This window comes from Ostrinia furnacalis, unplaced genomic scaffold (genome assembly GCF_004193835.3).
Source record: "Ostrinia furnacalis isolate ACB-3 unplaced genomic scaffold, ASM419383v2 OfSCF0664, whole genome shotgun sequence".
Lineage (NCBI taxonomy): Eukaryota > Metazoa > Arthropoda > Insecta > Lepidoptera > Crambidae > Ostrinia > Ostrinia furnacalis.
In genome coordinates this window covers 58,640-83,654 of record NW_021130903.1, presented here as the reverse complement: position 1 = coordinate 83,654, position 25,015 = coordinate 58,640, and the positions used below count along the sequence as shown (strand labels likewise).

The 25,015-nt window shown below is 37.1% G+C and overlaps 1 protein-coding gene across 1 annotated transcript; it reads right to left on the bottom strand.

Annotated features, from left to right (window-relative positions):
- Positions 1 to 139: 139 nt before the first annotated feature.
- Positions 140 to 1,547, bottom strand: spn-F (C2H2-type zinc binding domain-containing protein spindle-F). Its single transcript, XM_028323640.1, has 2 exons — positions 718 to 1,547; positions 140 to 601 (listed from the first exon to the last, which is right to left on the bottom strand). The coding sequence occupies exons 1-2, from the start codon at positions 1,460 to 1,462 to the stop codon at positions 243 to 245; spliced, it is 1,104 nt and encodes a 367-aa protein (XP_028179441.1). The 5' UTR covers positions 1,463 to 1,547; the 3' UTR covers positions 140 to 242.
- Between the last annotated feature and the right edge of the window lie 23,468 nt (positions 1,548 to 25,015).

Below are 25,015 nucleotides of genomic sequence, written 5' to 3'. Positions count from 1 at the left end.
TGCCAAAATATACTGCTCTAAATAAATAATAAAAATATCAAATGAGAAGGCTTTCAGATTATCTCTCTCACCATAATAGAATAATAGCACAAATGGATAGAGTAGTTGCTAGGTGTAAAAATTTAAAAAAAAAACTGCATTTAGTAGAAATAATTATTATATCATAATTCTTACAAAACAGATTCCTTTTTCTATTCAAAATAAATTACATTTAACAAAAATAATAATAATTAATAGGAATATTATATCACAGGATCAAAAGAATATGGAACGTTTTCAAAGTTGTCTATAACAGAATCTGCTTCACTTTCTCCAATAAAATGATTTTCAACATGCGATTGGAATTCTGTAAAAGCTACATCTTCCTGAAAATTTTGTCCACACATTGGACATACTTTATTAGGACATGCTCTACTTTCACTGTCATTTTTATCTATATTTTTTTTATAAGCCGATGTGTTCAGGTCACTGAAGTTATTGTAGTTGCTGGATTCCACTGGCGTAGCCCAATTTGCTAAACTATCACTTGTTTCAATTTCCTTGTGTTCAGATGTAATAATTTTAGTATTGTTTGCAATACAAGTTGGACATTTGTAGCCTTCTGTAAACAAGAAAGATGCCATTATTATAAAACGCATAATAACATCCCAACATGATTATGCAAGGATAGCAGTTTTGGCATTAGTAATCAAAAACACAATCAGAATAGTGAAATACCTTTTAATACAGTTTCTATTCTTGTTATCACAACTTTTAGGTCTTGCTCTTGTTGAGCAAGTTCTTTTTTAAGATTTTGCAGTTTCTCAGTATGTAAATGAATCTCCTTTAGGGAGTCCATAGCTGGGTCTTCCATATAAGCAAAGCCTATAGATTCGACATTCAGAAAATTCTCATCATCAGCATCTTGAAGTTGTGCCATTTGCTCATATTGTTCCACTAATTGTGACTTCTCTTGGATGTAGCTATTTATTAACTTGAGTGATATCTCTTCTAAGCTAGATTCGGAATATTTTTCTTGATAGTTTGCACTTGTTTTTGGTGTACTGTGCACATATGTGTTAGCCCGTGCAAGTGGTTGCTTAGTATATTCTTTAGTAGCTTTTTCTGGCCCTTTGATAGCCGATATTTTATTCCAAAGATTCTTATTTTCACAAGAAACCATAAAAACATGATGTAAGAGCTGGGATTTCTGTTTATTTAATTCAGCGATTTTTTGTTGCAGCTGAAACTTTTCATCTTCGGGTAGAGGGATGTATGGGGTATTTTCATTAGCTTTAGTAATGTCTAGTTTTAAACGCATGTTATCACTTTCTAGAGCATTGATTCTCCGTTGTAGCAGTAAACATCGATCTCTCATTGCGTGTAATGCCAATTCGTGAACACTAACATTATTATAATCGCCTTTTAGTGTTGATTGAAATGTAGAATCATTATTGAAACTTACAATTGATGACGAATCCATTTGTTTTTATGATTTAGAGAAACAAAGAAACTTAAATCTAATAGCAAAATTAAAGATTTTGATACGATCAATGAATGAATCTACTTTTTTGACAGGTGAAAGATATAATTTTGTTGATATTTTACCGTTTTGATGAGAATGTGTCAAAATGCAATTGACAAGAATACAAGGTGATCATAGTTGCTGTAGTTCAAAGCTGTGAAACTTGTAAAAAAAATAATTGTAGAATCACTGTCATTGACTACAAACTATGGAGCGGGCAAGGATCATGGTCAAACAAACATAAAATGCTTAAAGTCATGATTATCCACCTTAATTTGTGGTCTTGTGGTATGGTAAGACCACCTGCTTCAGACGCAGAGGTCCCGGGTTCGATTCCCAGTGGGGGCAGATTTTTCTGTTCGGTTTGGTTGGTGGTAGGGCTTGTTCTAAGTCCGCTTGGGCTTGGCTAGCTACCACCATCTTATCTAAGTCTGTCGCCATAACAACAATGTTAACAGTATTGTTGTGTTCCGGCAGCTAGAGGTAAGATAGCCAGTTCCGTCGTGGTTGAGGATTCCGGGTGAACTTCGTTTCCACCTTCGGCCTGATCACCACTTACCATCAGGTGAAATACAATCTTAGTCCAGTCATTATAGTAAGTTCACCTCGGAATTCGAGATACCCAGCTGTAAGTCTGTAAATACGTGTATATTGACACCCTAAAAGTTGTCTCAAAACCTACATATGGTAGGGTGTAAGCAACTGGGNGTGTCTGGTCACTGTACATTTTTATATTAGGATTCTTGATGCTAGTTTTCTTTTTCAATATCGTTTTTGCAGCCTCTTGAGATGAGAAACACACCTTCAGTGCACGATCCTTACTCCTATTATATTTGCCTAGACGTATTATTTTTGCAGGGTTCGGACATTCAGGATATATGTCGGTAATAACTTTCATTACTTCGATTCTGTCTGATTCTTTTCTGTTTTCTATATTATTATCATGTGGTTCAGGAATTCCAGCGATTATTAAATTTTTGCTGCGTTCTAGGCGCTGTTCTAATTCTTCAAGTAAATCTACTTGAGAGGTTGATGCTACAGGATGTTCCATAAGTGAGAGCTTATCTTGATTCTTTCGAAGTACACTCACATCATTTTCAAGGGATTTTATTTTCTCTTGGGTATCAGACACAGTATGAGAAAGGTTCTCGATTTGTGTTTTAAATACTCTGTTTTCGATTATTAATTGTTCAGTGGTAGTTTTAATATCTGTTAGTTGGTTTTTGATGGATGAGATGTCTTTTTGTATCATATTAATACCTTCAGTCTGAGATTTTCCAGCTTCAGCGATGACCTGCAGTATTTCCATTTTAAATTCACTGAATTGGCGTTCATAGTCATCATCCCGTACTCGCTTCTTACGTTGTGCTACATTTCTTCGCTCAATGTCAGCAGCATTAAGCTGTGGTAGTTCCTGCTGGGAGGTACTGGTCTGTCCACTTACATTCATATTTTTAGATGGCGAATGTTTGACACTCATACCGCACTGCAACAAAACTCGCTCCGCTTATCGCTCCGCTCGGTTAATGTGAATACGGGTTCTGAGTACTGCGATCGGGGCGCGTCGTTGATGCGCTTTCTGTCCTCTTCGCTCTTCCGATTTGGGCGTTTTTGGATATTGCACTGTATTTTAGGGTCTTTATGGTTAGTTATTGAATATCACTTTTTGAAATATTTTCGAAAATAATGTCGACACGTCTGCTCGCTACGCTAGTCGCCGCGGATACGTTTGATTGTTTATGGTCTGTTTACATCTCATTGAGAGCAAATATCTATTGTTATGGTAGAGGTAGGTTTAAGTAAGTGAAAAGAGAAAAGTATAAATATTAATGCCATAGAATGGAGCTGCACAATTGACTAATGAATTTCAAAATGAACTCGATTTGTACGTGAAAAGTTTATTCAGTCTAAATATTCGTTTGTGCTATCTAGGTATCCGACTTTATACATACAAAAACTAAAAAAAATCACTAAAAAGATCTTAGTAAAAATCCCGGATTATTTATATTGCCTAGGTTAGGTAGGTACCTGTCTAGATTGTGAAAGAAAATAATATATTTAAGTGAAATAGTATTTGCATTTTGTTGCCTTCCAAGTTGTGAATCTCTAGACTATCTCAAATCTCTTCAGAATGGAATTGTTAAAAGTTTTTCTCGTTACAAAGTTACTCCAAACCTTCAAGCGCGTAAAGTGTTTTACTCCGTTCATAAGCTAAAACAATACGAAGCACAATCCTTTCAGTGACCTACTTTCAGCCCAAAAAGCACTTTCTGGTCTTGGATTTCCTTTTATGTAGAATTCCGATTGACTCTACATCCACAGGGACTTTATTTTAAGGGTCAGAGCGTACCTGCTTCAGTTTTCATTTTATGCAAATTCGACAGATTTGAGAATTTTTAAATTAAGCCAAAATACTTAGTTACAAAACTTACAAATGCACTTTTTTGAGGAATGTAATATAGGTTACTCAACTTTTATGTTCTGTAATCTTAGATATTTAAAATAACCCCACAATATTTTCGTCTTACTTATGTCAATAAATCCCGAAATACGGAGGTAACGAAGCGAATAATTTGGTAAGTGGGGCTGTAAATATAGATGGAGACATTACTGAGCCAAATAATACAGGTTGAGTGGAATATTATACTTTGATGAGCAAAGAAAAGCTTTCAAAATATAATGTACGCATACATTAATACGCAAATTCATTAGACGTGAAATGATGATGTACTTGTAATAATGAAACAATTATTTCAATAATCCAAAGCAATTCCTAAATTATGTTAATGGAAAGGTTGCTGTTGCCATCTTCTTAGCTTTGTAACAACCCAGTGTGCAAGTTTCCTCGAAGGCGCGACGGGTGGGTTGCGAATTTCCTAGTAACAATAAGTAAGCTATCTATTTATATCCTCTATCATAACAACTGAGAGCCGTAATAAACGTATGACATATTATTATGTGACCTGCTGGATAGCGCCATTGTTTCCCGCGAGGTCGGGGTTATGGCCGAAGGTATTATGCCGCCTGTTTCCTTATGGCCTGATTTTAGTGCGCTTTTACTATACCACGTCAAAGGTGTATAATTGGTTAAGGCAACTATAAAATTTTCATTTGTATAGTATTAAGTAATTAGTCAGTGAGGTTTGAATAAAATTAAATCCATCCAATCTTCTTGCCTTTGATTTTGATGTAAATGTACTTAGTTAGGTTCAAAATCGAAGTGTTGAGATTTTCGGATTTAAGTTCATAATTCCTACACTTATTACGCCATCTAAATATAGCTCAATACAAGGAAGAAGCAAAGTGATAATGTAGTAGATAACCAATATATCGGGGCTGTAGGAGCGCCCACGCCCGGACTTGCACTTAAGTCAGCGCGGGCCTAAGGCCGGGACTCCTGGGATTTGGCGCCGCGCGGCGTTAAGTAGTGGCTGGACGCGATTTTCTTTTGTTTTTCTTTTCTTGATCTTCTGATCTACACTGAAAAAAATGTTTTGTTACTGCTTACACAAATGAGTGACTTGTGAACTGAGTGTTAACCTATAACCGAACCAGGTTTAGTTCACTACAAAATAGTTTAATTTACAAAAAAATTTGTTCCTTGTGCCTCACCATAGTTTTATAGGGCAGGCCTCCTACTGGACCGACGATCTGGTAAAAGTCGCGGGAAGAGCCTGGATGCAGGCAGCGCAGGACCGTTCATTGTGGAAAACCTTGGGGGAGGCATTTGTCCAGCAGTGGACGTCATTTGGCTGAAACGAACGAACGAACCTCACCATAGTTAGTAGGAACCTCCAGTTCGCAAGTCTCTTATTTATGTAAGCAGTAACCAAACTATTTTTTTCATTGTATCCGGTGGATTAGCTTTTTCTAGAGTTTTGACTTTTATTACTTGTGTCATGCGTAATAATAATATAATGTTCAAATTATAGTTAAAAAATATCCAAGATTTTAAATAGACAAGTTTTTATGATTATAAAAGTGATCTTGTGATGCACGTGGCTCTATCTAAGGAAGATGTTTTCCCGCGAGTCCTCTGGCGATTTTAATTAAAGATTAATTCCCTGACTACATTAGGCACTAAGTTAAATTGACAACACCTTTTAGACTTAATGAAAAAATTTAAACCTGGGAGATTTCGTTTGGAAGCAAATTATTTAAGTAATTATTAGACTAGACAAGTAAAAAACGTTTTACAAAAATACACAATTTCACTAGGCGTACCGACGATCTGGCAAAGGTCGCAGAAAGCACCTAGATTTGGGCAGCGTATGACCGGTCGTAGGGAAATCGTTTGAGGAGACCTTTGTCCAGCAGTGGTCGTTCAAAAGAACGAACATTACAATTTCACATTGCTATAGATTTAGGTATCTCCTCATGTTACTTATGTTATTTCCTGTTATCTAATTGGAAATTACGGACGGTATTTTTGTGGATATCGGAATTTTAAGAATCTTATCAGAAGTGAGTTTCTCACTTCCGTTCTGAAGTGAAGCAACTTTTTTTTAGATCGGCCATTAATCTCAATTACAGTGGCGCAACATGTGTCCAGCCCGCGCCTGATTATTTGCGCTGGCGTGCTACAGGCGCGATAAAAAAGAGTTACAGCGGCGTTACTAGTATACGTATATGAGCTGTTTTACGGCTTCGCAGAATTCGCATCGGCTGCAAACAGTCAAGCGGAGAGAAAAAATAAGAATGTTTCTGTGATTTTAAATTCAGCCTCATAACTCCTACTCATGAGTAAGAGTCTATATCCATTGAAATTAATAATTAACTATTGCATGTGTTTACAGCGCAACCATTAAAAACTGACTTTTAAGGCGAGTGCGAAATGATACAGGCGGGGTTTGCGCTCAACTTATCAAGTATGAACATTTTCTTAAAAAATCCTGGGATATGAGACCAGGCCACTATTTACCTACTATTGTAAAAGTAGGCCAAATGATAATTAGAGAAAATTGCTTGCTGATAAAAAGATTTTAGCGAATAAGCTAATTATTTTTATTTCTGGAAACACTTATTTCATTAACAATAGAATTAACAACAATTATACACAATCTCGATCTCTCCGGGGACTTACATTGTTCGTAATTAGTCGAGGCGATTCTTTTCGGGATTACTCTCGGCATTCTAATTCGGCCAAATTCGGATAATTAGCTCTCGGGAAATAAAGAAGTCAATTAGATGATGCCAATCCGGGGCTCAGCTGGCGACGTGATAATCTGAGATTTTAACGAACTTTTTCCGCGCACCCTCGGCGTTACGGAGTAACTTTATAAGCCAATCTATCTCGTTGTTATAACATAAAATGTTCGAATAATGTAATGTAATGTGACTATTACCAATACGGAGTTTTTATACAGGTTTGTAGCTTAATGATACCCAGAATCCTTTTAAACATTGTTCCGACGTGACAAAAGGCAGCTGCACAAAAGCCGTTCTAATCGCGATCCGTCATGCTACGTCTTGATCTCACATTACTCGTAAGAAACCGAAAACGAATCCTTTCTCGGGTTATTGTGTCTCGTAATGTAAGCTAGGCTACAATTTCTTTTTCGAATTTAACCAAACTTTACATTACTGCTGTCAAGAAAATCTGTTAAAATATAATCAAACATCACCAGCAATTAGTAACACACACCGACATAAGCACGCGTAGAAACAGCGTACCTACTCATACGGTCGTTACGATAACGCGCGTTTTGCCTCTTTCAGACAAAAATAAGTGACTGACAAAAGACGTGCTGATAACGTGCTCGTTATAGAAAATACATACGAGCACGTCACCACGCCACGCCGCGCCACTTCCACTCGCTGCCAGGCGTAGCAAATGCGATATTCGTAGAAATTGGTGCGAGCAAATTCGCCAAACGATCGGTAGATTAGCGAATTGTTTATGATTTCTTTCCTCAATTCACAGATGAGTAAAATATAAAGAATTTTAATTTTTTCCATGCGCAGGCGAGGAATTTTTACTGCTCCAGTGAAATCAAAATAGCCCGTCGACGCGGCCGCGCGGAAACGGCGCAAACGCTGTGTATACTTTGTTAAGCTCGATATTTTCATACACTTTGAATGGATGCTTAGTAAGCATAAACAAAAATGAGCGGTTGCTGTGGTAACATTTTCCCACAGTTTAAGCATGGTTTGATATAATTATTCAAAATAGAATCTAATTAATAGTACCGTCGGAATGTAGCTAACATTAATTGCACTGAGGATGGCGTTAAAATAGCTAAATGTGGGCGAGTTTGTCAACAGAGCGCTTGTACACACGCGCTTTGAATGCGGGCAGTATTTGTCTCCTGCCGATATAGCACCTACTTATTACGCCATGGCTCATGATTACCGAATAGGTACTATAATAATATGAGACATTGAATAGTGTTACAAACATTACGGATACGTACTTTTTTGTTACAATTCTCACTTGGGTAATGTCAGGTGATCGTCCAACTTAGGCGAGAGGCACCATTTGTCAGTATACTACACTTATACCATTAAAACTTGAAGTTAGCTTTGAGGCCGTTATTGGTTGAATTAGGTCAAAGTTGCATTTGGAACTTTACTGTTAGTGACTAATTATGCCGAATAATACAGCTACAGCAGGAGATTAACTCAATTATCTGACAAAAAGTTATAATCAGGGGCAGTGTTAGATCTTACTACAAGTATCTCATCTATCTCAATATTTATAAATCAGGTCCGAGAGTGCCGTGAATTATAAATGAACTTGCTGCTCGCTGTCAAAGACCTTATTTTACGATTCCATTCCCAAATATTCGCGTTTATATTCTGATACAGATCATGTGTCGTTATTACTGCGCCAGTGAACGCACAGCACAGCAACATCAGTAACCTTGCTTCGGGCGTAGTCGGGTAGAGGTGTAATGTCACAGGTGTTTCAAAAACACATGTTTATTTCTGTATGTAGTTTAATAATTAAAAATATTATTAGATGACGAAATGGCTAGCATCTTCCCTTCTTCAGGTCCCGGCATCCAGACTTTTTATTTGACTCTGTCTGTTCTGCTTTGCGCTACTTCGTCTGCCTCAGTTTCGATTTACGATGTAAACAACGCAGCTGTGTCTCTGTTCATATTCAAGCAAGAAAATATGAAGCATTGGTGTTAATACAAAATCACTGTTTTGCTGGTAATGAGCAGGCCTAAAAAATTGGATATACAATTTTTTTTTTAAAGAATCATATTCATTACTGTTTAAACAAAAGCAGTTGTTATGTTGCACATTGTGATTTAAACTATTGTACACAGCTTGAGCCAATCTGGCAGACATTCGTTATAAAACGAATGGAATTCAATGCATTCCATACCACGTATCACGTACGAAAAATATTTACCGACATCTTTCAAACCTCGCGCAGCTCTCTCGAGCAAACTTTCCCGAGTCGTGACCAAATTGCGACAATTCATACGTCTCGCCAATACTTGCCGCCACAAATAACCACTCACCTTAATCTCCATAAAAATAGCCCCGAAGGAAAATATAGCATAAGGAAAAAATCGGCCACTTTCAGGACGCATAAGAATACCGCAGCGGTCGTTTACGTGACACATTGCTGTATTAACGTCAGATATGTAGCGTTTACAGAATCTCAAGCTATTCTTTATTATAACGTTAGTGTTGCACTGCCGTGGCTGTGAATTGATGCTTGACCCACTTTAGCTCACTGAACAATCATGTCAAACTTGGAGGACGCTGTGTGTATCTTGTTTATGCGAGCTCTCGCATATTGTTTTGATTGAATTGCCTGAATTCTCTATTTTTATTATTTCATTAAATGTATAACTAATTACATATAATGTTTTATCATTAACACTCGTTCATTTTAATTCCATGTACCCATGTACTCGTATATTGACAGTCTGGTGACTTGGGATTTTGACATTGAAACTGAAAATGAATTACTTATTCAACTTCTAAACCACTTTCTAACAAATATTTTTCTTCGTCTGGCAATTAAACTTAGGACGAGTCGACCCGATAAATCACGGAGGCGGTTAATTAAGCCGAGAGGACATAATAATATTTTAGTATAATTATATTATGATCGTTATGACGCACTACAGTGCCGGTAATTGTCTATTTAACAATCCCCAGGTCAAAGCTCCGCCATTATGTGCTCTGTTTCACAAAACAAAGGTAGATATTTCATTTAAATTACTTCCACGGATTAACATTTCGAATCGTTTTGTTTCAGTTCGCGCTGGATTAACGAACGAGGACGATTGAAACTACTATCGGTGAGTGTTCGAGAACAATACACGCGTAATGTACAGCTGGAACTTAAGATTTAATGGGTATTTTCAAAGATGCTTATTTTTTCATACAGATAGACAATTTGAAAGAAGTACTGGCTACCAGTGCCGGTGGTTATCAAAATGCACACATTGATCAGTCGATCGCCAATCGGTACATGCATAAAAAATATTACCATGAAAAAGCAAATTACTTAATTTAATTTAACGTACAGCAGGTCAACGCTCATGAATATCTTCAAGATAAATAGTCCCTAATTTATATGGACTGCACCAACGCTAACCCCTTTGTTGTCGGAAGTGGAGTAATATAATAATTAGTCTAGCTAAAGTTACCAGAGCTAAGTTAGAGCCGGCATCCATCGCGTGGCTGCTTGTTCATATTCACGCGCCGGATTGCGAGCTGCATGGAACGCTGCAAAAATACTCCCTGAGGCTAGCGAGCAAACCAAACTGTGGCGAAAATACGTTGTTGCCAAAAAATGGGCTGACTACATTGTAATTCCCTGGACAAAAATGGTCTTATTATTGAATGTGGTCAATACAGTCTGAGTCACAATGAACACCTTTACCTATTATAATCATTTATTCAGTTTAGATCAAACCTTGGAAATAAACATAAATCACTAGGTACCTATCAAAATTTTAATACATAAATTCAGTACGATTTTTGACAAAATCAAATATTACTCTTTGTTGTTAAAAACATTGATGATGTCGATTTAATGTTAAGATTAACGCTATTGTGAATTTGTGACCTTTCACGACAGGAACCTCTAATTTACATTTCGTTGAATCAATTTCGATATCAAAGTCAAGTCACAAATTCTGAAATAATTACAAGGAAACAAAATATCAAATATAAGATTACTTTGAGCACAAGACACTTTGAGTGATTTTGCAATGAACCAATAAACGAGATTCACATCTAAATTAGATGGCATTGAAAACGTTTGAATAAATAGAATTACCTACCTATGATAACATCATGAGAAATACACAGGAATCACACAATAATATAGTTACGACGTGAATTTATTGGCCGACGATATTTAACTACATCCTACATATTTTATACGAGTATTTATAAAAGTTTTCACGATACTTACTCCGGTTGATTTAACTTACTTCATTTTTAAAACAAATGCTACTGCGGAATGTAAACAAAGCAACCACATTACTACTTAAATTATTTATTTATTTATTTATTTATTTATTTATTTATTTATTTCCACACACATTATCACTATCTTTACAGGTACTTAAAACCTAATGCGATAGCATAACTTAATCTAGGTAGGCTTAATAATAACTTAAAAACTAACCATACAGTATCTATTTACATTTTATAACTAATAATACCCAAAGCCGTCCTTGTGAATTCACTCAGAGAACACGCAAACACGTCCACTTGTTCCGCTATCAAGTTAATAGTGCGCAAGATTAATAATTACGGTGAAAATAAGTTCACAAAAGAATACCTTAAAATCCCAGACAAAACTAATTAAATCCTCAACTTTGGTGAAACTGGCAAGTTCTTGTTTATTTTATAAAAGTCTGTATTTACCTGAGTTCTAAACTGTTCAGGGAAAAGTGGTATAATTAGAGGCGAATTACAAACGTCCTTAGCGAGCAGGTGTAGAAGATTTACCTACTGCTGCATTTTTATTCGGCTACAAAGTAGAACTTTCTGTCTGATAAATTATTCTTTGGTCACGTTCCATAGTTTAAAACATTTGTGATTATATGATTTACCTTTAACTCATTTCAGAAGCATAATATTCTCTATTTTTTTTTCTCAAGTAAGGACGCCTACACTCGTAATCGTTTGAGTCATGTGTGTTACCAAAATAGACTTACTAATATAGGTACATTTTAGTTTATGGCCTTGCTAGGTGGTTTTTCTTTGAAGCAAACATCAAATAAGTCAATTTCCAACGCGAAAACGAATACAGCATCGATGTTTCTGTACAACCTAGCTTCTATTTTACTATGTAGGTATATCCGACATGAGCTGGCGAGGATTAATCGAGGAATTCATCCCGATCCCACACTCTACTCGTATCTCCATTTTTCGCTTGTAATCTTTTTTCCATTGCAACATGGTTCAAAGCTGACTCAAACATCCAGGGGAAATGCAGACAGGTGTGTGGCTCGTGCAGGTGTCTGTGTAATGCAATTATTGAGCATTCCCCACTTCTGTTTTTACCCCCCATAAAGTAAGTAGTGGTGGGTAATGGTCTATAAAATTTTGATGACTCTATTCATCGCAGTAAAAGTATAACGCGTAATAACACAGAATAAAAAGATACTAAAGAAAAATGATACAAAATGCGTATAACACCATAATGAAAATAGTACATTTTGATCATTATTAAGTTAGAATGACAATCGTGACGGTAGATAGTTACACTAACTTTTAGGTACAGTTTCGAAGGCTATTGAGGAAAATTCAGCCAATATTTAGCTGGGCAAACGTCCGGTGTCGCCGGGCAGCGCATGGCAATCACCGTCTGGTCTCCGGCTGTCCGGTTTTGTGGCTGTATTGGCCCCATTCGACGCAAAATGTCATATTAAGTTCATAATAGTTTTCAAACTTCACACACAATACGACTGAAGTGTCTGTTTGTGAAAGTTAGGCCCTTTATTCACAAGTAACTGACATTTACTCTGTTAAAAGCGATAAGTCAAAATGATCCTCCACTCATCTAATTGCCATGTCTTACACGGCCCATAACTTTCTAGTTTTTATGTTCATTAATAGAAGAAATAGGTTATATTGAGCATTGAATAACCTTGATGAAGGAACTATATCTAAAACCCTATAAGTAATTATTGGTGGACTGTTGCGTTGTGTTGATCAAAACTTCAACTTTATACTGTTAACTATTAGTTACAGGATTCAACAATAAGTAAATAGAGAAGGAAATTATATCACAAGCGTCACCAGTAAAACTCACACAAAAGTACTAACACCTCTCCCATTTGGAAGTTCCCGCGGCTTAGAGAGAACTGTAGACAAAGCGATTCCCGCGGCCGTGCCGCCGCATTAATTAANTCATTGTATATATTCCCGCTATTAGGTTTGCCATGTAGCAACCACAGTTCATAACAACGCCTCGCCTCCCTGTGAGCACCGCTGACATATTTGTTCCATCCCACAACTTGTTTATATTTTTTCTTTCTGTTATAACTTAACTTGGCAGCCTCTGTCAATGTGCATACTATGTCTTTATACATTTTGTCCAACAATNTAAATGTAACCTACTTATTCTGAGTTTGATAATCTATTCCAATATTGTATAGTCAGCACTTTTTAAACAGATACCTAAGATACAGGCAATAAATTTTGCTTAGTTTAGGTATCATTAATTACTTACGCACACTAACCTTAATTTTATCGAAACCAAACTTGTACGTGTTTAGGCTAAGTTTTTATACAGTAATAAATTTATTCTTATTCTATTCTTATTCTTAATAATACAGTTAGGACGTGAATTTATTGGCCGACGATATATTAACTACATATGCCTACGAGTATTTATAAAAGTTTTGACAATACTTACTCCGGTTGTTTTAACTTACTTCATTTTTAAAACAAATGCTACTGCGGAATATAAACAAAGCAACCACATTACTACTGAAATTACGGTGAAAATAAGTTCACAAAAGAATACCTTAAAATCCCAGACAAAACTAATTAAATCCTCAACTTTGGTGAAACTGGCAAGTTCTTGTTTATTTTATAAAAGTCTGTATTTACCTGAGTTCTAAACTGTTCAGGGAAAAGTGGTATAATTAGAGGCGAATTACAAACGTCCTTAGCGAGCAGGTGTAGAAGATTTACCTACTGCTGGATTTTTATTCGGCTACAAAGTAGAACTTTCTGTCTAACAAATTATTCTTTGGTCACGTTCCATAGTTTAAAACATTTGTAATTATATCATCTACCTTTACCTTATTTCAGAAGCATAATATTCTCTATTTTTTTTTCTCAAGTAAGGACGCCTACACTCGTAATCGTTTGAGTCATGTGTGTTACCAAAATAGACTTACTAATATAGGTACATTTTAGTTTATGGCCTTGCTAGGTGGTTTTTCTTTGAAGCAAACATCAAATAAGTCAATTTCCAACGCGAAAACGAATACAGCATCGATGTTTCTGTACAACCTAGCTTCTATTTTACTATGTAGGTATATCCGACATGAGCTGGCGAGGATTAATCGAGGAATTCATCCCGATCCCACACTCTACTCGTATCTCCATTTTTCGCTTGTAATCTTTTTTCCATTGCAACATGGTTCAAAGCTGACTCAAACATCCAGGGGAAATGCAGACAGGTGTGTGGCTCGTGCAGGTGTCTGTGTAATGCAATTATTGAGCATTCCCCACTTCTGTTTTTACCCCCCATAAAGTAAGTAGTGGTGGGTAATGGTCTATAAAATTTTGATGACTCTATTCATCGCAGTAAAAGTATAACGCGTAATAACACAGAATAAAAAGATACTAAAGAAAAATGATACAAAATGCGTATAACACCATAATGAAAATAGTACATTTTGATCATTATTAAGTTAGAATGACAATCGTGACGGTAGATAGTTACACTAACTTTTAGGTACAGTTTCGAAGGCTATTGAGGAAAATTCAGCCAATATTTAGCTGGGCAAACGTCCGGTGTCGCCGGGCAGCGCATGGCAATCACCGTCTGGTCTCCGGCTGTCCGGTTTTGTGGCTGTATTGGCCCCATTCGACGCAAAATGTCATATTAAGTTCATAATAGTTTTCAAACTTCACACACAATACGACTGAAGTGTCTGTTTGTGAAAGTTAGGCCCTTTATTCACAAGTAACTGACATTTACTCTGTTAAAAGCGATAAGTCAAAATGATCCTCCACTCATCTAATTGCCATGTCTTACACGGCCCATAACTTTCTAGTTTTTATGTTCATTAATAGAAGAAATAGGTTATATTGAGCATTGAATAACCTTGATGAAGGAACTATATCTAAAACCCTATAAGTAATTATTGGTGGACTGTTGCGTTGTGTTGATCAAAACTTCAACTTTATACTGTTAACTATTAGTTACAGGATTCAACAATAAGTAAATAGAGAAGGAAATTATATCACAAGCGTCACCAGTAAAACTCACACAAAAGTACTAACACCTCTCCCATTTGGAAGTTCCCGCGGCTTAGAGAGAACTGTAGACAAAGCGATTCCCGCGGCCGTGCCGCCGCATTAATTAACAGCCGTAAACCGGAGTGGACCGGTTATTACTGGCCCGGTCCGGTTAAAAACGGAATCCATGTATAATTTTACGACGTCTTTCATTGATATTGCCCGAAAATCATTTTCAGCGTTTCCCGTCGGTATTTGTAGAGCGTAGGAAGGTTTTGGCAAGGGAGGAAGATACAGTGAGCTTAATCTCGACTGAAGAACATATACAGCGGCAATAGATAAACAGCTGAATCCGTCCCACGATAGTAGAGTTAGAAAACGTATCGTTACTAAACTACGTAATCATAAAGCAATTTTTCGAAATTGATAGCGTCTTTATTTTCGCGGGGTAGCTGCAAGCGCTGCTACGAAGAAAACACCTACGAAGAAACTATGTCACTTTTCGTCAAAATGTTCGTGATGATACATTTTCCTTTTCGTTTATACTTAGCTACCTAGTTTTGAATACCTAATTCTCTTGAGACATAATCGTAAAGTGTATTGTTTTAAGGGTTCCTGACGCTCGTAATTCTCTATTAGCGTTTCGACAATATTTAGTTAGTTGGCACTCCACTCAGAAACAACCAAAGCAAGCTGATGTAACAAGGAAATGGGTTGTATTTCCTACATTCTTATCACGTCAAATCAACAATCATTTCATTTTGATCATTGTATTTTGAAATATTCCGCATTAGTGTCATTACGACCTTACAGCCTCGTTAAACTTCTACGACACCTAGATTTTCACATTGTGTTTTTGATTAATGATTCAGGTTAAGATTATTACCATGTTACAAAAGCTGATCTAAAATTTTCATTTTGAAAAGAGAAGTTTTCCGGCATCGTCCTTGAATGAAATATGAAATAATATTTGCAAAACTCTACTTTCACTGAGTTTTCCTGAAAATAACTGAAATTAAAACTTGAACTTAATAAGCCGCTCTCATGGCGGCGTGCAGCTCGAAATTAAACGGAGTCGCGATCCGTCGGATCTCGGAGCCGGACGGATAATCCGCCCAATCCCGCCCCACTCACCCATATTTGCATGGCACAGGGCAGATGCTTTCAGCAGGTTAAGCTTTTTAATTAATCGTGGTTATTACTTATTTGATAACATGATTAAAGCCCGATTAGAACAAACTTTTATCCGATATTAACTCCTGGTATAACTGGCACTTTGACAGTTTCAGTATGGGAAATATGTCAAAACTGACTATTTATTCCGAGATTAATATTTACTCTTGTTTGGTCAAATCCACCCTAAAAGTATGATATGTTACGTATGACGGGTTATATTCTATTAAGAGATGTTTTTAATGAATGAATCTTACATAATAATGCATAAACCTTAGGGCTATATTTCACCGGGACACCATGACGGCGCAACCAGTCGCCGGCTACCAACAAAATGTATACAGCTCTATAGAGAGTTACTCACCTGGTGTCCGTTTGGTTGCGCAAAGCTGCACACATTTTGTTGGAAGCGGCGACTGGTTGCGCCGCCATAGTGTCCCGGTGAAATATAGCCCTAACTTAATTAAAAATATAAAATATTACACTCGAATCTCGAAATGTGCTAAAACCATTTGAATATGAGCGTCGATAATGTAAGTTTTAAATAAATTTTGAGTGTTTTTGTTACTTAGAAGCAACATTACTGCATGTGCCTGCGCTGTGAGCTAGTGGCGCTTGCATCTGTGAGCTTCATGAGTTACATTAGGTGTGCATTTTAGGTCTTGAAATTAGCTGCTTGGGGCGCTGTACAATCTCTCATACATTTAATATCATTTTTTTACGCAGTTGCTAAAGATCACACCTAACGTAAACTCATGGTAAGCGCAATGATCCGGCTGAGACTCCGGCGTCTCCCGGCGGCGCCGCCATTAATTTGGAGCCGGGCTTAGAAGCGCCCGGTAATTGTATTCGCGAACAATTTGACGGCCTATCATTTGAATATTGACTCCAATACGCCAATAAAAGGGACACTTGGGAATTCTGTGATTTGATTTATATTATAATAAAGAAGTATCATTCTACCTTCAGAAATCAAGCTTGGTATAAGTATTTTCAGCAATCTGACTTACTGAAAATGTTATAAGCACAAGACCAAGGATTAGAGCAGATTCTGTTGTTCTGAGGTCCCTTACAGCGGCAGCAAATACCTAAATAGTCACTGTGTTTATATTTCTCAGTTTCTAAATTTGCAACTGTTTACATTGCATGCCGTGGCAGCCTTTAATTAAGACAACACTTAGTTCTAAGCACTTTTAGTTATAGTAATTCCATGTATGCGTGTTTGTCTTGTTGGTTGTCCCAATAAATAACTAAAAAAGAAAAAAAAAGAATAAAAAATAAATTCTGCGCAGGACACATCTTTCAGTGATCATCAGATCGATACTATGACGATTTAATAGTTAAATATTATCATTTTATCCCGAATTGAGGTGTAAATGTAAGTGCAAAATAAAAAATACAGATTACAACAACTACATTATAATACAGCTGCAGCAGTGGCATCATAATACTGAGCACTAAAATAAACATAACTAAGTAACGTGATCTCATTCCGGTGGCGCAGTCGTAGGATTACCGCATTACGGTGCGTAGCGCGAGCAGTTACGTCGCCATAGACAGCGGAGTTAACTCTAACGGCCGGCGCCGGCGCCTCAAGCTGTTAGATCGCTACATGCCCGATGTATTACCTACCTTTCCAATCTGTCATCTCTCAATATAAATACGAATACCGGTCTTACAAGTAAGCTTTATGGGACCAAATAACTGATGATTACATTCCCTCTAATATGGTCGAGTGAAACGATGGCTGGTTCACTCGTCATGTCTGTGAACAGGCGCTGCTTTCGGGGACTGGTCAATCCAAGTTATTCAAATTTATTAATGCGAGTCATTTCTACTAGTATTTAAGTATCTTAATCTATAAGTCTAGATATTAGCACGTTACTACCTTACTTTTGTATACCCATTCTTATAAGATACACCATACAGGAATGCGTGGTAAATTCAGTGAACTGCTCCTGAATCAAATGTACCTACTACTACTTTTTCTATTTACTTATATTAACCGGCACACAGTGGTGACTGAGTTTGTTGCGGCGCTTCTTCTCAGCACTTGCCAAATTTTGGTCTCGAAGCGCTGGTAGGGTAAAAAGATTATGAGACATGTAGAGGCTCCTTAAGAGCAAAATGACGATTTGTAAGAACTATTTATTATTAGTCTAAACAAATAAAGAAATTTAGACTTTGACTTTGATGAATAAGTAGTTGAATAATAATAATAATTTATCAAATATGTTGGTATAATAGTATGTAAATGAAGATTTATTTCTAAATTCACGATTCTTACTAAGGGACTCTTTGATTCTGTGTAAAACTAGATCTCATAGGAAATGACGAACGAATATAAAGCTATAAGACTATGAACTGGTTACTAACCCTCTGAAAGAAGATGATCCGACCTTTAATAAAACTTTTCATAAAATCCGACCTTTATAGGATCATCTTAGACTGACACGAACAATCTCCCGCCATTCACAACTTTACTGCCATTTGCTTAAGGCTTCGGACTCGAGAGTCTTGAGTCTTGGCGGCGCCTTATCAGATGCACTCGCCTCGAGTCGACTCAAACTCATTCGATTCGAAACTCGATTGAAAAAGATCCGCGATGGTATAACTCGGTTACTTCGCCCACGACACGTTTTAAAGTTAATAACGAAGGAGCACACAAGATCTCATTTTTTCCCATATTTGTTCGTTTTACATGATCTGCCTCTCTTCGCCTCTTTATTCTATGGCAGTTTTAACATTTATAAGATACAGGTTAAACTAAACTTTAAACAATGTTGAGAAGCTAAACGTATACGAGTACATGATAATGAGATTATAATATTATGATCCTCCGTTATTCAAAAGTCATGAGATTTACCTGTGAAGGTTGTACGGTACGTGCTCTATCGATAGGTAGTATAATATAGTTGGCTTAACCAACAATGGCAATGAGAGCGATTGTCCTGCGTAATCCTGACAAGTGCGGGTCTTGTCCACAAGTCCCGCTCTTCCAGTAGTTCCCGCACGACCCGCCCAATGACACGGGAAGGGCCCGTGGGACCGTTCGCTAATTATTCGGGAGCAGACCCGCCGGATTAGTGGGCAAAATCCTCTGAGCTTGTGGTTTCTTTTAAGTTTTGGCTGTAAATTATTTGATCATGTCAGGTTTAGAGGGATACTTGAAACGAAGAGGATAGTGTGTCTGCATGTACTTACTTTCTATAGTTATGCATTTTATAATGAAGCTTTAATTTGCTCAGCGTTAATACTGCAGAGTGCAATCACTAATTCCTCCCCAGGGAAGGGAGTGCGGTCGTCAGTTACCCGCCAAGTGCATTAGTCTTGGCTTTTACTTTATGACGCTGGTGAAATGAATTGTGAGCTACTCTCAGAATTGTACTGGTAAAATTACAGCGTCAGTGAGATTAAAAGCTTAGCTTAGGATCTTTCTACAGTCCAGGAGTGGAATAAGTTAAATTGTTACAGCTGTCATGAACAAAGTTATATTTTTTTGCTACTTATAGTCTGTCTAATTCATCCTATTGGATCTCCATTTGTATCAATTGTCTCCGGTCACCCACAGATAGTCTGAAGATCATAAAGTCATTCGGTTATATAATATTGTGCTGGAATATAAACGCAGGCCGAGCCAGCTCAGATACAGCTGGCTCCCATCAGGCGGGTGCTCGCGTCACGCGCGTCATAAACCTTAATTGCGCACGCGCTCAAACTTTTCCAGACTTTTCATTTCTCGATCCAACGCGGTGTTTGGTTTTATTTAATTACACAATTTTCACAACCAGTGGAAAAAGGCTGCTATTAGCATAACAAATAATGATGATGCAATATCGTAGCTATCCTCAGTTCTTCACGAAATTAAAACTCTGAAGCATCGAAAATGAAAAGTTTAGTAAGCCTGTTGGAAATCCGTTATTGCGATGCAAGGAAAAACTTCGGCGCCTCGGGCCGGAACTTGCGCTATAAATATCCGCAGCGGAACCGGCCCCATGTCCCGCCTTTATTTGCATGTTGATCGCTCTCCGCCGATTTAGAAACTACTTATTTTTTAGATGCTCTAACGACATCACAGGTTATCGTGACTCGTAAGGCCAAAAGCTTTTGCAAGAGTTTGATTCATGGTCTTGGCTATGAACAAAAGATACCCAAAGTATTTATTTCTACAAAAGGTACTTAGATGCAATGCAACATATTCTAACTGAGGTGTAGAGTTAGGGCGTGTAGAGCTAGAAGCTTGGCTCTACATGAGATCTGATATTTTTTTCAACGTGCGAGCCATATTGTCAGCGTTTTACATGAAAATGTTTTTGTTGGGATAATAATACGATAACAGTAACGGTCAGTAGTTATTGGCTATTAGACGTAGTTTAGGGCGTGTCTCAGTCCGTTCGTTACTCTGTTTTAATCATAATAGCTCTTATTACGATCAAATTTCCACATGCTATGTAAAAATAGAAACTGAAACAATCAGTTTAAACTACACGTCACCCGTCGCATCAGTCACGCGCGATGACAGCGCGCCGCCACACTCCGCGGGAAAATTCCTACAAAAGAATCTAATTAAAACGTTACCAACGTCTATTTTTTTTAATGATAATTCCCGCCAAAGTGTTATGATAATTAATGTCCTTTACAAAAAGATATCTGTGCAATATTATTGAATATAGAGAGATTAGGGTGAATGTCGCTAACAAGCTCCGGAGCGCGACAGTTTAACGAGCAATCATCTGCGCCACGGCGACTATGTGCATGAGTCGTGTCACGCGCGTTCGACTTGACAGCTGCTCGGATGCGTGAACTAAGTATATTAATTCGCTTCTATATAAGGGAAATATCTATTAAACGTAATTTTAGATTAGTTAGCGTGATTTCGAATTGATTTTACCGATAACTTGCACGGAACAGATAGATAATTGTAATTAAGAAAATTTAAATATAATTTAACTCAAAGGTCTAACTCAAAGGACTGACTGACAGACTGACCTCATAGTGATCTATCAACGCATAGCCCAAATCACTGGACGGATCGGGCTGAAATTTGGCATGCAGGTAGATGTTATGACGTAGGCATCCGATAAGAAAGGATTTTACGAAACTCCACCCCTAAGGGGTAAAACTGGATCCACGCGTACGAAGTCACGGGCGGCCGCTAGTATGTTCATAAAGTTATCACAATATTATCTTACTTTATTGTCTTAATGCTCGTAAGTGTCTCTAGTGTTATTTATTAATGCAATAAAGTCTCCGCCTACGTTGGCACGATATAGTAAATGACATTCCGTAAATGTGTACTCTTTCAGTACAGCATGTATCGAGACATGAATCACCGCGTGACAGCCGACGGCAACAAGTGACGTATAATCGGCGGCCGCACGCGACGTGACGCGGCTGACGTGATAATTGTATGCTGTTTGCGGGCACTCCCGGCGCCAATCAGATCGACGGCCGAGCAAGCTGCCGCTTGCTGACCCGCTTGGCCGACGACCTTACTGAAGTAAATTACATTGACCGCTGCCGATAATCATCTTAATTAATAGGATCGCAGTTTAATAACTGATATTAAGTTACAATTTAAATGTTCGACCACACAAAGAATAAATGATAGCGACGTCGCGCACCGAAGTCACGTAATACTTATTATCGCTTAAAAATACAGGGTGTCCAGAATGGGTGAATCAAACTGCTAGGGGAGGTAGCTCTACTAATGTACTATCCCTAAAAAATATGAAAATAAATTGAGTTCGGATTTTTTTTTAAAATAAAGTGCTCTAAGCTCGACTCTAGTCATTATTTTCAAAAGTTTGTTTACAGATAAACGAAGCGATCATGTATTTAATATTAGTAAGAAAAAAGTATAAATAAACTCCAAACGCAGCAATTATAGCCAGATACTAAGGCAAAGCTGATTTATTTTCACTCTTTAAATTTTTTTTGTGTCCTTATGCGCTTTTTTTTTTCATATTTTTTAGGGACAGTACATTAGTAGAGCTATCTCCCCTAGCAGTTTGATTCACCCATTCTGGGACACCCTGTATAAAACTGTAACAGATGTTTCAGTATTCATTCACCATGGGGTAATTTATTATTAAAATTCCATGCGATTAAAGTTATTTATGAGTCTAGTCCGCAGATGCTTGATTTGCGTATGATGTGATTCATGAATTAATTAGTCTTGGCCAGTGAGTTAAGCTTTATAGCTATTAAACAAAAAATAATTAGATTAATACATATTTCTACGCAATTTAAATTGCATAATATATTTTTACTTCATGAAATCTAAAGCCTTATAAGGCTACGTCAATAATCTTATTCCGCTCGATACCAATTCCATTGCGCTGAAATTAATTCAGAAAAATCATAAGGCGAGGTAGAGTCCATTACTTTTTAGAACTAAATTAAATTATGTTACACATTTAGAAGGTTTCATCTGATAAAATGCACACTGATTTGTGTTTATATTGATTTGTTATTTATATTTTTCTTCTTCGTTCGTTTCAGCCAAATGACGTCCACTGCTGGACAAAGGCCTCCCCAATTTTTCTTCTTAACCCAATAGAATAACTCTGAAAAAGAAAAGTGAATGTATTTTTATTGGATTTAGCTATAAAAGCAGTCTAAGAACGAAAATGCTTTTGAATATTTTTTACTATATCTTTCGTAAATAAAGAGATTATCGAATGTTGACAACATTTTTATTGTCAAGGGGCGATGATCGCGTAGATGGCGAAGTTAAAAAGTAAAACTCGTAAAGTTTTGATCTCATCTCAGACGAGGCTCGGCGAGCTCCGAACAGATTTTAACTTAAATTGAATCAATCAAGGTTCAGCTTATTGATACTCTGATGCTAAACTGTGGTTAAGTCTAGTGAAATGAGAATTAAGTAACTAATAATGACATTTTTGTTTAAGAGTATAATTAATATGTAATGTACTCCGAGACCTTTAACATAGATTAACTTATACAATGAGCTTTTACTTTGATCCAAAATGAGAATAAGTCCACTTCACTTCATAATAAAAAAAAATCGAGTAATTATGTAGGTACTTTGAGATGTGTAATATATATTAACAACTGTATGTATTCACCTACTGGGAAGACACTGGCTCCTGAAATACAGTTTACACTAGTTTAGGAGCCAGGGTTTTAATATAAAATGTTACAGTGTATTACATCAATAAAATATTCTTATTCTTATTATTCTTATTCTTAATTCAAAGGAAAGTCAAAAGAGATGGTGATTCATTTTGTTAGTAATTCCAAGATATCAAAACACGAATTATTCCCTAAAAGCACTCCTATCCTGGCATTCTTAAATGTAAATCTATTATGTTCGTCGTAACATTTGAGCTCGTCAAGGACATTTCGCGGTAAGAGACCTGTTGCGTCCGCACGCACCTCTTGGCTCAGAGGAATACTTTATCGACTCTACCTATTCTTTGTTTAAGTTTATCTTAAACGATGGTTGATCTTAAACACTCAGCTATCTGCCTATAATATAGCCCTATGTGTTCGTACTTTTATAAAATTCCCCTAGCAGATTTAACTTTTTTGCGAATCACGCTAAAGTTGACGTTGTATCGTAATTCGAGTTTTAACTCTACTCATAATGCACGAGAGTAGTATAATGCAACTTTTGTGTAATAATTTTTACACCTGTATGAGGCAATAATAATCTAATGACTGATATTATTATCGAAAGCAACCAACCGGGATAGCTATGCGCCGTAATCGCTGCATAAGTGCAGATCAGTGCTCGCAATCTCTCGGAATTGCGCGCGCTCCGCTCTCCGGCTCTCCGCACTCCGCACTCCGCTCGACGTGAGATCTTGGATTCCCCTCCAATTACGCGTGAGTGCAGTGAGGCGCCCAACATAATAACTAATTCCATATGAAATTTCAATGACAACATAATGCAAAGATCCTTTGGGTGCGACCTCACCAAACAACAACCGTATTCTATAAGTTTTGTGGCGTTTCTACCTACTTCTCAACACAAGTACTTTTTTTATTAAATAACTTGAAAAAATAGAACTGCCTTAGTTTGAGAAGCTACTCTAAACGCTAAAATAATTTAATAACTTTGAGTATTTTTCGCAAATAATGTTCAATTTAACTAATGTTAAGGTTTTCTTGTCTTTAAGCTTTATAATAAATCACACTAGTTCATCGACTCACGCACTTGGCCAATTTAGCTCACTTAGCTCACCGTGTGTAGGGCAACAGTTGCGACAGTCACGCCGCAGCATTCCGCAGCCACACACAATAATATGATCGATGGAGGCGCGAGGTTCCTATTTACTTTGCGAGGGCTTTTTCCGCGAAATGCTAAAATAAGCTGAGTAGGTTCTCAACGCTATTACTTTCGCAGTTCACAACTTGGGATTTATGGGGATTCTTTCAAATGGCATACTTTTTGCTGCTTCTAAAATGAGGTCAGGGATATTATTTGTGTAATATCAAAAATTGTGTTATTGGTGTTATCATGAAAAATAATTATGATACCTAACTAGAAGAGAGGCTAGCCCTACAGTATAGGCGTCGGGTGTACTGGAGCAGTTCCCAGGAGCATTAGTCATTTTTATTATGTACCTACTTAATTATTTAATTTAAAGAAAGAGTCTAACTTGATGTAATTGTGAAAAAATAATTAATAGGTAAATGTAGAGACTCTTCACTTAGGTAGGTAGGTACTGATTTTTGTCTAACTAAAAAATCATGTCGGCCAGGACGTGATTCAAACTTAAACAAGATGAGCCTACTCCTAACGCATGAATTATGTGAGTACAAGCCGAGAGTATACTATTGCACCTAATTTAAGCCCTCAAATGCGGGTTTTGTGCGCTCCCTCGTGGATAAGTAGCGGAATACTTGCGAGTATTCGCACATTGGAAGCGCAAGATTGATGTGCGCGGGACACGCCGTACT

Bases quoted from the DNA above. Each gene is read 5' to 3' on its own strand.
- spn-F (XM_028323640.1), bottom strand. From the start codon at position 1,462: ATGGATTCGTCATCAATTGTAAGTTTCAATAATGATTCTACATTTCAA. The intron at 602-717 runs GTATTTCACTAT...TCTTGTTTACAG, and splicing joins AATAGAAACTGTATTAAAAG to AAGGCTACAAATGTCCAACT.